The following is a 16,553-nucleotide window of genomic DNA, read 5'->3' as shown; positions in this document are numbered from 1 at the left end:
TCTTATGCACCCATTTATCACACACACCGCACAAGATGGAATTACTTTCCAAGCCCTTGCGGCAAACTGCACATGGCCACTCTCCCTTGTCTTTGACAGTACCGCCACCAACCCTAGATATCATCACTTTTGTTTTATCTGCATTTACCCTTAAACCCTTTTGCCCCATACCATCTCTCCACTTCCTAAACCTTTCCTCCGCCTCCCTTTAATTCTCTGCAATCAACACCAAATCACCAGCATACAACAACTCCCACGGGAGTCCGTTTCTAAAGTCACGCGAAAGGGCTTCAAGTACCATGATAAACAACATGGGACTCAAGACTGACCCCTGATGCACACCAACATTCAGGGAAAACTCATCACTCAAATCTCCACTCACTCTCACCTGGGTGTGAGCACCCACATACATGGCCATAACCACCCTAACCAGCCACTCCTCCAAGCCAAGCTTTCTCATTGCCCACTTCACCACCTCTCTACGCACTCTGTCAAAGGCCTTTTCCAAATCAACGAAAACAAAATAAAGATCCCTTCTCTTACCATTATATTTTTCCTGAAGCTGTCGAACAATGAATATGGCAACAGTGGTCCCCCTACCTGGCATAAACCCAAACTGCATCTCATCAATATTCACTCTTTCTCTAATCATACCTTCTAAAACTCTCTCCATTACCTTCATTATCTGATCTAAAAGCTTTATACCCCTATAATTCCTCTTTCCAGGGCATCATCCTTCCCTTTATACACATTAACAATTACACTCTTCAGCCAATCATCTGGGACAACACACTCATAAATAATCATATTTATCAGGTCACTGACTAACCTCACCCCTATATCTCCTGAGGCCTTCAACATTTTGGCAGTCAACCTAGACACACCTGCTGCCTTCCCCACCTTCATCCTGCCTATTGCCTCACTCACAGTAGCAGCATCAATCAAAGGCCAAGGGCCAAACACTGGATCTGCTGGCTCCAAACCTTTCCTGTCCCAGTCAAACTCCTCATTCAACAACCGGCTATAATGCTCTCTCCATGCATCTTTAATATCCTCATTGTTCACCACAACCCTTCCTTCATCATTCTTCACACACTGCTCACCTATAATATCCTGATTATCCCTCTTCATCTGATTTGCCACCTTAAATATCATATTTTTTCTTTCCCCATGATTTACGTTATCAAGTAAAAGTCTCTACGACTCAGACCTCGCCCTGTATACCTCTCTTCTAGCTCTAGCTTGGCACCCAAGTATTCCTCTTTGCTACCACCCTTCTTCCATTCCCGGAAAAGCCTTCTTTTCTCCTTAAATGTAGCTTCTACACCCTCATCCCACCACCAAGTTACTTTATGTCTTGGTCGTCCTCTTGTCCAACTGAATATTACATCAGTAACTCTCAAGAGATTGTTCTTGAGGGCTCTGTACTGTTCATTAACGCCTCTGTCTACAGCTCCCTGTTCAGCCATCACTCTCCTCATCTCACTATAGAAGGCATCACTTACTACTTGGTTTTTTAGCTTCCATATTTTCCTCCTAGGTACACAAGTCCTCTTTTTCATCACTCGTTCTTTAAACACCATATCACAAATCAATAGTTTCTGCTGCTGCACACACTCCTCATTTCCTATAACTTTAACATCCCTCACTAACCTCCTATCAGCCCTCCTAACCAGAAAATAATCTATCTGACTGCTATTTTCCCCAGACTCATATGTAATTAACCTACTCTCTCTTTTCCTAAAATATGTGTTGCACACAATCATGTCCGTTGCCTCTCCAAACTCGAGTATCCTTTCCCCTTCTTCATTCCTCATACCATACGCACATCCCCCATGTACTCCTTCATAACCTTGTGCTGCTTCACCTATATGACCATTTAAGTCCCCACCCAAAACCACTATCTCATCATCCTGCATACCACCTACTACACGTAATAAATCATCCCCAAATCTGTCTTTCTCTGCTTCATCCAATCCTGCCTGTGAAGCATATGCCAATATAACTGCAGCTATCTTTCTACCGAATAGAATTTTCACTATCAATATCCTATCGCTTACTCTTATAACATTCATAACATATTCCACCCATTTCTCCGCAACCATCACACCGACACCCCCATATCCGTCTGTCCCCCCGTGCCAAAACAACTTATAGGAACAGTCCTTCCCAACAATCTTTCTGGCTGATCCACCCCTGTACCAGACTTCCTGCAAACACGCCACATCCACCCACCTCCTACCGAATGCCTCAACAACGTCCCCCACTCTTCCCCTCAAACTTCCCACATTCCATGAACCCACCCTCATCCCCCTAGGTGATTTACTGTCCTCAGGCTTGCTTTAAAACTTATTCTTGTGTTCTGTCATAGTCAGGATTAAAAAAAGGGGGATAGACATACCACAGGCCCCACTCACTGCACAGTCCCAGGTTCAGGCAATAGATCTGGGACCCCTACCCCACCAGCTTACCAGTGGCTGTGGTAGTGACACTTCCAAGGGAGGAGGAGAGGGATCCATCTATCTATCTATCTATCTATCTATAGCCCGATGCCCTAATCCCGCAAAGGGTGGCCGCAGACAAAACGCCTCCAAGTCACTCTGTCACCCACCATTTGACTCCCCTCCCCCCAACTCACCCCCCCTCCCTCATATACCTCTCAACTCCATCCCTCCACCTCATCCTCGGTCTACCCCTCCCTCTCCCTCCCTCCACCTCACCTACATACACCCTCTTAGTCAGTCTTTCATTCTCCATTCTCTCCACATGTCCAAACCACCTCAGTGTATTTCTCCTAATCTTTTCAACCACATCCACATCTACCCCACAACGTTCCTTCACTTCTTCATTCGTCAACCTGTCCCTCCATGTCACTCCACATGCTCCTCTCAAGTAACTCATTTCCACTGCTCTCACTCTTGACTTGTTCCCCTCTTGCAAGGTCCACGCCTCGCTTCCATATGTCAGGGTAGGGATCACAATACCATCATGCAGTGACTTCTTAACTTCCATACTCACCTCCCTATTTCTCATCACTGCTTTCAGTGTACCAACAACCTTTCTTCCCTGCTGTACCCTTTCACGTACTTCATCCCCCAAAGTTCCATCCTTACTCATCACACTACCCAAGTACTTGAATGCACTCACATTTTCCATATGCCAGTAACTGTCTCTCTATCTACCTACAATAAAATGCCTTAATCACTGTAAAAATGGCACTGAACTGCCTTAATACTGAGAAGAAAAAAAAAAATCCTCAAGCGATAAAAACATACAAAGCTATATCACTGAAAATGGATGTCTTAAAAAAAAAATTGATAATAACAAATCACTCCCTTTAGTAGCAACTTCACAGAAATATAAGTACTGGGTAAGTTAAATTCTAAAATATGATCTACAATAATAAAATACAAGAAAGTGTTGTAACAATACCACCACATGAAGGCAGAGTAGAACATCCTTGCCTCATAAGGTTGGAGGAACCTTAATTGAGGTCCTAGATGAAAACATGGACTGAATTTCTTCAGCCTGAGGGAATGCTTTACCACATTATTACTAACTTCAAACAATCAGCACAAGAGAGTCTTCTCAAACTGATGGTGCATTGACTCCACCCGTGTGGCAAGTCTTTCCTCAGCTGAATATGCCAGTAACTGTCTAGAGCAGTGGCTCTCAACTGGTGGTCCACGGTGACTTTTTGAGTGGTCCACAAGACATTCACTATATTTGGTAATAAACTGGAGATTGGTGCATATATTTTTAAATTTATTGAAATTTCAGTATGAAAAATTTTATCAAAATAAATAATTGGCCATTCATTTTATTGTATTATTCCTATTGATTATTCCAGTATGATTGGTAGTTACCCAAATCTGTCAACACATGCAGTCAGATGTCTTCTGCCATTTGCGTCAACTTCCATGTGTGAGAGCAGATTTTCATGTTTGTTGCACATTAAGTTCAAACAGAGGAATCGGCTTGAAGTGGAAAACGATATTCATTGTGCATTATCAAGTACCGCTCTTAACATTGAAATGCTTGTCAATGAGAAGAGAATCCAGAAGTCTGGTTGCAAAGAAAAATGTTAGTTGTATACTCCTACATAATTTCAGACTTCTGTTTGTTAGAAATAAATTTCACATCAAAATGTTAGAGAAGTATTCATGTATTTCCTGGAAATTATGTTTGGAAGAAATAAATTACAGACCAAATGTCAGCTGTCTACCATTTTATATAATTTCTCGAAATTTTGTTTGTAAGAAATATATTTCTAACCAAAATGTTTGTTGTTTATGCTTTATTTATCATTACTCAAAAATGAAATGGTCCACGATATCTGTTTTAATTGGGATGGTGGTCCATGGCCTGAAACGAGTTGAGAGCCACTGGTCTGGAGTTTCTAAAAACAAACAAATGAAAGAAGTCACCATATTCAAGGGGTTATAAACTTTTCCCACAAATCATAAGTATCGTGTATGATGGTATCACTTGATCTTCACTGGTTAAAATACTGCAACTGCACACTTTTGTAACATGCAGGGAGCAATGGGCAACACTCTCCTCTATATCCTAAAATTACACATGCCATAAAAAAAAACACCAGTTACAATCACACTCACATTTTCGAGGACCTTGAGACAGCGGTCAACCTTGGACAGCTTCTCAAGAAGCAAATGCGTCCATGTGTCCAGTTCAGGGGAGAAAGCAAGGGTGCAGTGCTTGATGGTGCGTACTAAGTGTTCTACTCCACCCAGCTCTCGCAACTCCTCCTTGAACCATTCTCCTGCACGCTTAGAAGTCAAGCTTAACAGTGTCTCCATTGCTAAATGGCCCGCCTGGGAAGAAAAAAAAAAAAGAAAGAAAAAAAAAAAGTTTGTTGAAGTTGATCACTCTGTTGTGATCATAACACATCACTTACCAAGTCGGACATGCATCCACTATTTCTCTTAAAAGATTGTTTCACAAATACAGTACTTTACTCTTCCATTCTCTTTCTTTATCTATTTCGTTTATACTTTCATCCCAATACTATAATCAATTCATAACATTCTACTAAACTCTATAAAGTTCACATGTCCAGACCACCTTATTTCATCATTTGCTTCCACATCAGAGTTTTTATGTTCACATCTTCTCTTGGGGTAACTCCCAATCCACTTTTAAGCTGGTGTCACACTAGTGTGGTTTACCTAACAGCTTGCTGAACAATGAGATATTTTGGCCATATGGCTACTATGCCAGCAGTGATATGATCAAACTGGCAACCTGGTATAATTTTGGTTAACATTTAGCAAATATGGTACTCATTAATGCGAATCTTTACAGTGGCATCATACTTACATGAAGTGGCAAGGAATGTATGCATTTGATAATCATACATAGCATACTTGTACAGAACATGCTGTATAACAGAAAAACTATTGTTGCCACCCCAGGCTTCACATCCAGTTTGTAAATTAAAACTCAATTTAACAGGTGTGGGGGGGGGGGTGCATTCTTAACTGCCGTACCTTGACTAATGTTCCTCTTACAAGTTTACTGCAACTGTTGCCACTCCTAACTATACACAAATCATCATGGTAATAATCACTGGTTCATCTGCCTACATGCGATACAATTAAATAGTTTACAGTGGAAGGTAATGGAAACCCTCATCCACTGGCTCATCTGCTTACATGTAATACTGTTAAATAGTTAACACTGGTAGGCAGTGGCAACCCTTATCCACTCACTTGATGCACTGCTGCTCACTTCTTCCTTAAGAGACTTTACACTAAGTGATATATCTAAATGGCTTCCTGCAACTCAGGAAACCATTTACAATATTGGGTGGTAACATATAACCAAATACCTAGGTCATGTGCAGCCTACTATGGTGCCCCTGTTAACTGTGTGGAGGCACAAATGTGGCATCTATTGGAAACCAAACCTCCATACACTTTTCCAAACCTTGCCACAGCAAGGCTTTGTTAACCACATGGGAACATTGGTTCACTACACTGTCAGGCCCTGCAGGGGCAAATGCTAGCCTGAAGTTGATGGGTCTGCTCAACCAGACAGACTGGAGTTGTTTGCTAACACAAATTAAACACTATTTCATTCATTATAACAAACAGCTGTGCATACATCTCTCTATCTATTGTCGGACACCTTACCCATAAGGGGTGGCCACAATCAAATTGCCTCCATTTCGCCCTGTCCCCTACCATTCCACTGCCCTGCTCCCAGCTCACACCCCCCTCTCTCCACTCCATCCCTCCATCTCATCCTAGGCCTCCCCCTCCCTCTCCCCCCCTCCACCTCACTCACATAAACTCTCCTCGTCAGTCTATCACACCCCATCCTATCCAAATGGACAAACCACCTCAATGTATTTCTCCTAACGCTTCCTAGCACATGCACATCCACACCACCAATGATCCTTCACTTCCTCATTTGTCAGTCTGTCCCTCCATGTGACTCCACAGGCTCCTCTCAAATAACTCATTTCTGCTGCTCTCACTCTTGACTTCTGTCCCTCCAACAAGGTCCAAGCTTCACTTCCATACCATAGAGTTGGTATCACAATACTGTCATATAGTAACTTTTTCACTTCCATGCTCACTTCCCTGTTTCTTATCACTGCTTTCAAGGAAACAGCAACGTTTCTTCCTTGTTGTACCCTTTCAAATACTTCACCCTCTAAACTTCAAACCTTACTCATCACACTACCCAAGTAAACAAATGTACTCACATTTTCCATTTCCTCCTCATCCAACCTCACTCTACATTCACTGACTTCACTTCTCTTGAAGACCATAACTTTACTCTTCCATATTTTCACATTTAGATTCCGTTTCTAAAACACACTCCCAAACTCATCCACCAAGCCCTGCAGCTCCCCTTCATCTTCATTTAACAACACAGTATCATCTGCAAACAACATTACAGGAAGTTTTAAAACACTGCCCTCTCTCACTAGGGCCGCTCCAACATCCACTGCCCTACCTTGTATCTCTTTTATAACCCCATCCATATACAGATTGAACAACCATGGAGACATGACACATCCCTGTTTCATTCCAACGTTCATATAGAAAAATTCACTCAGTTCACCATCCACACACACTGCAGCCTTAGCACCATCATACATACTCCTCACGGCATTCAACAACTTTCCATCTACTCCATATATTCTTAATAGTTTCCACAATCCATGTCTATCCACCCTATCATATGCTTTCTTCAAATCCATGAAGGTTGCATACAACCTCTTTCCCTTCTCTAGAAACTCTTCCATCAAAGATCTAAGAATGAATATCTGATCTACACAACCTCTTCCCTTCCTAAAACCTCCCTGTTCTTCTCCAACTAATTCCTCTGTTATTTGCCTAACTCTGTCAATAAGTATCCTACCATATACTTTTCCTATTACATTAAGAAGACAAATGCCCCTATGATTACCACACACTTCTTTTTCCCCTTTCCCTTTGTACAGGAGAATAATTATACCTGATTTTCAATCCTCCAGGACTCTACCTTCCTCCCAAGCCAATCTGCACGTTCCACATCCACTCTACTACTATCTCTCCCCCATGTTTCAGCATTTCACCACACACTCCATCAATTCCTGGGGCTTTCCCCATTTTAACTTTCTTCATTGCTTCCACAACTTCCATCCTACTGATTTCATCCTCTTTTGTCTCACATCCCTCCATCTCCCAGCCATTCCTCAGCCACATACACTCGCATTACTTTTATTCTCTATGTTCCACAATTCCTTAAAGTGTTCTCTCCATCTGCTCACTTTTTCTCCCTTCTCCACTAGTAAGCTACTATTTTTATCTTTCACTCCCCAGCTAACTTCTTTGGCACCTGTCTAAGTCTCTACCTCTTTCTGGAGCATTTTCTCACATTCCCTCCACTTTACACTCAAAATTCCTTCCAAATTCCTCATCCACTCTCTTCCTGCTCTCTCTTACTAATCTTTTCACCTCTCTCTTCCTCTCTACATATAACTCTCTCTTCCATCTCTCAGCTTCTCCCACGCCCCTGTTTCTCATCCACTCACTATAAGCGTTCTTCTTTTGTGCCACAGCCTCTCTCACCTCTTCATTCCATCATGCTGCTCCCTGCACCCCCTTTCGTCTTTTCTTCACCACACACACCACATCACATGCTGCACAGATTTCTTCTCTGAATATCTTGCACACACCTTCCACATTCCCCATCTGCTCCAATCCATATTTACCCAATCGCTCCGCCACTTCCCTCTTATATTCTGGCTTTCTTCCATCCTCTTGCAACCTTTCCATCCTCCTTGTAAAAACTACTTCCTCCTGTCCTTCCCTTCTTCTATTTCCCCATTTCATTCGGACTTCGATTCTGACCACCACTTGGTGGTGGTCAGAAGGTCCACTCCCCCAACCTCTACATGCTTTTGCATCCATTACACACCTTCTCATCCTGTCATCCACACACCCATAATCAATCGTTGCCATCTGTTCATTCAGTTCACCACCCACCCTTCTCATCACTCGCCACGTATACCTATGGATCATTTTGTGCCTGAAGAGGGTACTGGCTATCACCAACCCCCTCCCAGCAGAAATGTCCACTACAGCATTATCATTCTCATCCATCTCTGCAGGCACACCCCACTCACCAACTACTCGATCCTCCTTCACATTCCGTACTTTTCTATTCATATCTCCAATCAAAAACACTCTCTCATTCCTTTCAAACTTTTCCATGCACACTTCCATATTTGTACAGAAATCTTCTCTCACTCTACTTGCACGATCTTGCGTTGGCGCATACATGCACACAATAGCCCACATTTGTAGTCCAACTTTCAATCTTACCCAAACAATCCTTGAGCCAACTGATCCATACTCTCTTATATACTCCTTCCATCTGTTACTCACAACAAACATACAATACCCAAATCCATCCATCATTCAGTCCTTTATTGTCTCATCAGGACTAAGCTACCTAATCCAAACATCTTTGGAGGGTGACCAATCACTTATCCCTGACCAGTATTATGGGAGTAATGTAGCTTAACCCGCCGCATCCCAGTGCCATTTTAAAACGGTCTGACACAATTCCGCAGCCAGTGCCATTTTAAAACGGTTTAAAATAAAAACTTCACTGTGACCGTACTTTTCAAGATTCGCGGGTAAAAACTGGCAGGCATGTAAGGTAACTGTTCCTCTACCATCTCCCAGGCTGTCAAGGCCATGCACTCACTCGCTCCCCCCCTCACGCTCACTCTGCCTGTGTGCCTCACCCAGTTCTGTACATAGTGAAGGTATTTTGTAAACATTTTCACCCAGTTCTGTACATAGTGAAGGTATTTTGTAAACATTTTCATGTAAGTTGTAAATATTTTCTTGTAAGTGTAAGGACTATATAGTGAAGTCAAGTTGTAAATACCTTCTTGTAAGTGCCAGGACTGTACATAATGAAGTCAGGTTGTACCTATCTTCAAGTTAGTGTAAGATAATGCATTCACAGCGAGAAAGACACGCAAATCGTGATAGATGCTGAAGTAATCTGTAATCAGAAAAGTGTACTGAACATTGCTATATCTTCCGATCATAAATACCTGAGTATACCTTACACAGAAAACGGCTTTCTCTCACGTACGTGGTGAGCGTGAGAGAGCGCCTATACCTGTACACGAGTATGCAGGACTCAATAAAACTGATTTCCGAGCCTCACTGAGCATTTTAATGGCGAAATTCATTGTTTCCACACACACACACACACACACACACAAAAGGGGGCCGGCACTGGGGTGACCCATAGGGCTAAAAATAGCCGGCACACGGCGGGTTAATCATCCTTCAGAAGAGTATTACGGGAGTACTAAATCATAACCACCCTCAGATGTAAACCCTTATGAGCCACATCTAGTTGGAAAACCTAACCTATTACATTACCAGGTGTTCCTTTGCTTGTAGTATGATTACCACTCAATGCAGTAAATGTTTCCTAAGTTAAAAGAACTATCTGGCTTGCTGTTCAGCGTAAAGAGTAGTGTGTACAAACATACAATGCCTTATCTAAGTACTGTTATATGTTATACTTTTTCTTCCTAACTTCTTACAAAACATATTGTCTAAGTAGCAGAAAAGCAACTTTGTTAGCAACAATGTCTTGTGACAAATAAAAAAGCTATCAATGCTTGAACAATATCTCAACAAAGAGTAGCAAAGTAATTTAACTTTGTTTTAACTTTGCAACTTTGTATCATAACACTAGAAGAACCAAACTATTTAATGTAGTGGACTTCCCAAATACCAAGCCAAATGGTCTCCCAAATATCATGGAAATATTAGAGGGGTTGCGAAAAGTAAGGTGTTCTCATGCTAAATCATAAAAAGCCAGAAAACAGGTTCAAAGTTCAGCAATATTCTTGCAACCTTTTTTTTTTTAATTTTTATGGTAAAATGTTCTTTTTTTCCTCGGAAAGGTTTCTGAGTGCAGAGTGTCATGCTTATATTATTCTGGCTATATCTATTAAATTAATATTAATTATTAATATTTTAAAGAATTTTTAAAGTGTACTGAGATGGCATGGTCATGTGATGAGAATGGATAACAACAGAGTGGTGAAAAAGGTGTATCTGAGCGAATTTGAAGGAGGGAGGAGGCGAAGTAGGCCAAGGTGAAGGTGGAAGGACATGGTAGATGAGTGTGTGAGGAAGAGGGTCATGGAAATCACTGAGGCTAGGGGACTGACAAGAGAACGAGCTGGCTGGATGAATGTTGTGAGAAGAAGTGCATAATCAGGAATTTGGCATCTCTTTTCAATGTGACAGCATCCAGATTGACTCTAGTGGATATGTTTATGTGAAGCTACAGAATGTGGTGAAGGCTTTTGGTGTATCACACACAGCCAGGATTCCGGGGGCTTGAATGGCGAGTGAACGGAAGCATGGGACATTGGATTGGGAAAACTTGGGCTGTCTGGATGTTGCTACTCCTCACTCTGCCCTAGGATGGGAAAGGAGGTCCAGATGATGAGGATGATGATGATTATAAATATCTATACACAGTATTTCCTCTTCAATCATGGGGTTTACCAACTGCAGAATTCACTTTTACACGGTAATATATATATATGCCAAATCACCTACTGCAGGGCCTTGGTTCACGAACACAGGGTTTATAGTGGCTGCTGCTAGGTGGCAGCAACATTCTCCTATTCTAGCAACTTTCTGGCCTTCCAGTTCAGTTTGTGTTGTTACTGGGAGCTGACTGAGTAAGGGTGCTGTTACATAATCTCTCTCTCTCAGTTTATCACTTAGTCCCGTTGTCATCATGGGCCCAAAACGTTAAGACTAGCAAGGACAATGATGATGATGAGGATGACAGCAAGGAGGGTAACAAAATTACTCTTGTTAACCTTAGCAAAGGTTTACTCATGGCCAACAATCTTGATGACTTCTTCACTGACACAGATCTCTTCATGAAGCAGGGTCCAAAATTCAAGAATGGATTGGACATACTGTACTTTTAGCTCCATACAAACAGGTGGAGAAAGATATCCAGAATAAAATGAAGCAACCATCTATCCTATGCTACATACATGTACTCTTTGCTTTAAGCAGAAAACACCTAACCAATTCAATTCATATTCCTCCAATTTGTTTCCTGTATTTTTCTGACTATTTTCTGAATGGTAAATTACCTTTTGCTGCTGAAAAATTTCCCCCCTATTATTACATCACATTCCTTAAGCCGTATCCACGACTGTTTGTTTCCAGAGAAATGAAAGAAATTTACTCAACTTACTCAAAGGTGGATTTTGTTTCACAATTTCCCAACTGGAGGTCAGGTTAAGTTAAATTATTAGGTACAGTTAAGCTAGGTTACATTTGGATAAGTTAAACTCATAGGTTATGACAGTCCCTTCTGACAATGAGCTGACAAATCAAACGAGTTGTCACAGCAGAACAGCTAAAAACAACGAGGCAACAGATTTAGCAAGAAATGTTTATTTACCACCCCAGACATAATCAGAAAGATATAACAGTCTAACAGTTAGAAAAAGAACTGATTAGGTTAAGTGCACCTACTACTTTGTATGTTTACCCTGTGTTACTTCAAGCCATTGTCTGAAGTCAGCTGAAAATGGTCCCCAGCCTTCCACAGCACAGCACTCTAGCCAGCTGAAAACACTTATAATTCTAAAGCTGGACAGTAAATCACTTTCTACCATACTTTTGATTATATGTTTATGATTACAGTTGGTTCTGTGCAATACTGTGCAAGACAGACCAGAAAAACTGTATGTTTTTAATGTTAAACCCTTTTTACCTTTGACCAAGGTTTCCCAAACGCTATTTTCTCCATATAAAGTTAACTTCACCAACAACAGTTTTCCACACCATGGCAGTTTTCAAGAACCTAACCCCCTATGGTTGGTGGGGGACTACTACATACATACATATAGATAGATAGATAGATAGATAGATAGACAGATAGATAGGATAGACAGACAGACATGCCAACACAGCAGTCCCTCAATAATCCAACATAACAGAGTCAATCGCACATCTGGGTGGTGGCAATGTCCGGATAATGAGCACTATCCCCCCTACTGCATCCAGACCCTACCTATACCCAACTCCAACATATACCTATCCTATTTGTACAGTACCTCAGCTTACTGTGGCAGTGTTTTCTAGTTATTCAGGCATATTTAGACCTCAAAACATGCATTGGAAATCAAAAATAATTTTTAACACCAAGAAAACCATGAAAAAAAAAAACACTCAAAACCAAATAACACCCTAACTACACACTACTGTGTGTACAGCAACCCTCCTAATTTTGGCAGTGATTTCCAGTCATCCTGTCATATTCAGACATCAAAGCACACATAAGAATATCCATCCATCCATCCACCATCCAATCCTATGTCACCCCATGGGAAGAGTAGGAACCCAGGGCTAGGCAAGTTGGTCCTGACATTTAAAATGAGACTGACCAGCCTCACTCCTACCTGAGTGGCATTACACGAGCAATAAACCACAACCACCCCTTCGATATAAACCTACACAGGCTCAATCCAACTGGAGCACCTTCATTACCCACTAAACCACCAAGCACCATAATTTGGTTATATCGTTACCACGAAACGTAGTAAATGGTTTCCTGGTGTACAGGCAACCATTTGGCTTGTCACTCAGTGTAGAGTTACCCACAGGCAGAAGGAAGAGGAAAGAATGAAGGAAAGAAAGACCCAAAATTATTTTAAATACCAAGAAAACAATGAAAAAAAAAAATAAATAAAACCAAAAAACACCCTACCTGTATACTACTGTATGTACAGTACCCCTCCTAAGTTTGGCAGTGTCTTCTGGCCATTCTGCCATATTTAAAAATCAGAACACACATTTGAAAGCAGTGATAAGAAACAGGGAAGTGAGCATGGAAGTGAAAAAGTTACTACATGACAGTATTGTGATACCAACTCTAACGTACAGAAGTGAAGCTTGGACGTTGTTGGAAGGACACAAGTCAAGAGTGAGAGCAGTGGAAATGAGTTATTTAAGAGGAGCCTGTGGAGTCACATGGAAAGACAGGCTGACGAATGAGGATATAAAGGAGCGTTGTGGTGTTGATGTGGATGTGATAGGAAGCATTATGAGGAACACACTGAGGTGGTTTGGCCATGTGGAGAGGATGGAGGGTGAAAGACTGACAAAGAGAGTGTATGTGAGTGAGGTGGAGGGGGGAAGAGGGAGGGGGAGGCTGAGGATGAGATGGAGGGATGGGGTGGAGAGGTATATGAGAGAGGGGGGTGTGAGTTGGGAGCAGGGCAGTGAAATGGCAGGGGACAGGGCGACTTGGAGGCGATTTGTTTGTGGCCACCCCAAACGGGATTGAGGCATCTGGCAATAGATAGAGATAGATTACATGTACACTACATCAGACTTACCCAGCAAGAGAATTTGTGTAAGAGAAACCTACTACCACACACCTCAAACTCTTAAGAGTGCAGGCCCAAAAGTCTCTTGCATTTTTATCCCCACACAGGACAACTAACAGTGTTACACTTCACTCTGCTAAAAAATATCCAGGAGTGGGTACTTATGCAAAACAATTAGTAATGGCCAGCAAAACCTTACATATAAAAACAATAACCCTTGATGACAAAACTAATTTACAAAGAAACAGCAAAGTATAATGGCTAAAAACTTTGAGGAATTAATAGAATAAGGAACGCCAAACACTACAGCACAGTGGAACCTCATTAATCCCCTACTGACCCCTTGGGAACTGTGTGTGTTTAGTAATGCAATGAAAGTCATACTGTTATGTTAAATTACATAAAAACATTTTGTTTTTATGCCATCCCATAACGATGAAACAGACTGCACCTTTCATCCTGCTTGTACTAAAAATTTCTGTCCAGAGCTGTGTGATAGGATGATGACTATGATGATGATGATGATGATGATGCTGTGGTGGTCGGATGCAGAGACTGAAAGAGCAGTGAAAGAAAAAAGAAAGAAGTAACTAGGGTGGATACAGAAGGGGTCCTAATAAAACAAGGGTATATATTAACCACTTTACTAGGACAGTATCTTTCTTACTAATATTCTTACAAATAATGAACAGCTTTACTCAGCTTAGGAGAGCACCATAATATTGAAGGTGTTAACTAAAGCTACATCTAGCCCCTCCCCAACCATATGAAAAATCTTTCCTAAGATGAATGAAACAGTCATGAAATTGCCAAAATGAAATGCGTGAAGAGATTTGTACAGAAAAATCAAAAGGCTGTTGTTGTTGCTTAAACCTGATATGTCTGGACAAGCAGACCACTTGAACACAAGTAAGCAGGCACCCCAGTGACTCTTATAGGTTCCCTACACAACTTATGTTGTTCCCACATCTTAGCGTGGTATTCACTAAGCATTCCTCCATTATGTCGCTATGTAGGGTTACTCTACGTGCAAGAAACATGCCATCCACGATTTCACCATACCCAAATCTGAACTAATAGCTGAAGAGGACTGGGTGATGCCCTGATCCATACCTAGCAACATTAACTCAATCAGTTTTGTTATAGGACACCTGTGATGGGTGGATATCTGCAGGGGGGGGATCACAATTGTGTTCTGATCGAGGAGTATGGCCCTACAAATTAAATGAGCATGCAGGTGTTTCTTCATTATTTGTGTTGGAATGTCTGGAGGTGGGATGCTCCTGAAGAGGGTCTAGTAATCTTTGTATGATGACTGTTTTATGTGCCTAGTTGTGCTGTGTGGTTCTATCATGCAATGGCAAGGGTGTTGTGTATTAGCACTGGCAACATGTAGATTTGTGTGCCTCTCATATCAAGACATTCTCTAACATGGAGAACTTTGGTTTCAAAGCATGAGTAACAAGAGTGGTTTGCGAAGAGCCAGTGATGATGCACAGAGTATTATTCTGCATGGTCTGCAAGGCACTGTAGTGGGTGTTCGATAGGATAAAGGCTCCAAGAAATGGAGGCAAAGGCCAATACCAATCTGATATTGTACACTGATAGTAGAGTAGGGAGACTGCTTCTTTTTGTTGTCCTAAGTCTGTCCCTGTCAGAGATGAATGCAATGAATTAGAGGGTGCACCACCTCTTAATGTCTTGTATGGGATCCCTGAAGGTAAGTCTAGTGTCATATGTCACTGCACGGGTAATAGTGGAAACAGTCTAGTGTCATATGTCACTGCACGGGTAATAGTGGAAACAGTCTAGTGTCATCTGTCACTGCACGGGTAATAGTGGAAACAATGTGTAACACAAGTACAGTGCAGTAGACTCTCAATTATCCATTGTCACAATATCTGAGGGTTTTTGCTTGGCTCTTTTAAAACAATATCTGGTGGACTTTGGCAATACCAGGCATTGAACGGGAAGCAATCGATGGTCCTATGCATTTTCTAGCTTCGAGGTGTATCATCTGGCCCAGACGCAGGACCCAATCGGTGTGAGAGAAAACCCCCCAACACGTCAGCCAATCACAACGCATTCCGGAAGCGACCTATCTGGCATGTTGAGCCTACCATCACTCTCATTCTCTCCCGTAGAAGCCATAAACGAGGACTTACCTGTCCGCTCTGCTAGTGACCCACGCGGTGACTAAACCCTAGTGCTGTGACTTTGTCTGTGGCATCCCATGCCTGTTCACTGCTGTAGAGCTGTGACTGGCCCTGTGGCCTCTCAGTGCTTCGTGGCCTAGTGCTCTGACTACAGTATAGTGAGGACATGTAATGTGCATTGTGATTTTGTGACTTACTGTGCATGGTGCCTACACCCCCCCCCCAGTGTTGTGACTTCCCATGTGCCTCGCTCACTGCTGTAGTGCTGTGACTAACCTTGTGACCCCTCAGTGTTCCGTGCCCTAGCACTCTGACCACTGTACCCTAGTTCTGCAGAATGGCAAGTTTGTGGATTTTGTGGCGGTGACTGTTGTGGTGGGGCATGCAAAACAGCCACGTTGTCTCCACAAGTTAATGGATAGTATCCCAGAGATTATTTCCCCTCACTGAAGGCTTGGTTTACAGCCAAG

General features: G+C 42.0%; 1 protein-coding gene across 2 annotated transcripts in view; it reads right to left on the bottom strand.

Moving 5' to 3' along the window:
* wapl (cohesin release factor wings apart-like) overlaps positions 1-16,553 on the bottom strand; it is a 148,025-nt gene that overhangs the window by 39,948 nt on the left and 91,524 nt on the right. For both annotated transcript variants that reach the window (XM_080279861.1, XM_080279860.1), the window contains one exon: positions 4,620-4,835. In XM_080279861.1, coding sequence (XP_080135987.1) covers positions 4,620-4,835 — 216 coding nt within the window. The remainder of the gene's footprint in view (positions 1-4,619; positions 4,836-16,553) is intronic.

The sequence above is a fragment of the Coenobita brevimanus genome, chromosome 80, assembly GCF_032717465.1.
Source record: "Coenobita brevimanus isolate Jiangsu-jjx chromosome 80, ASM3271746v2, whole genome shotgun sequence".
Classification (NCBI taxonomy): Eukaryota; Metazoa; Arthropoda; class Malacostraca; order Decapoda; family Coenobitidae; genus Coenobita; species Coenobita brevimanus.
This window is presented reverse-complemented; position numbering and strand designations above follow the sequence as displayed.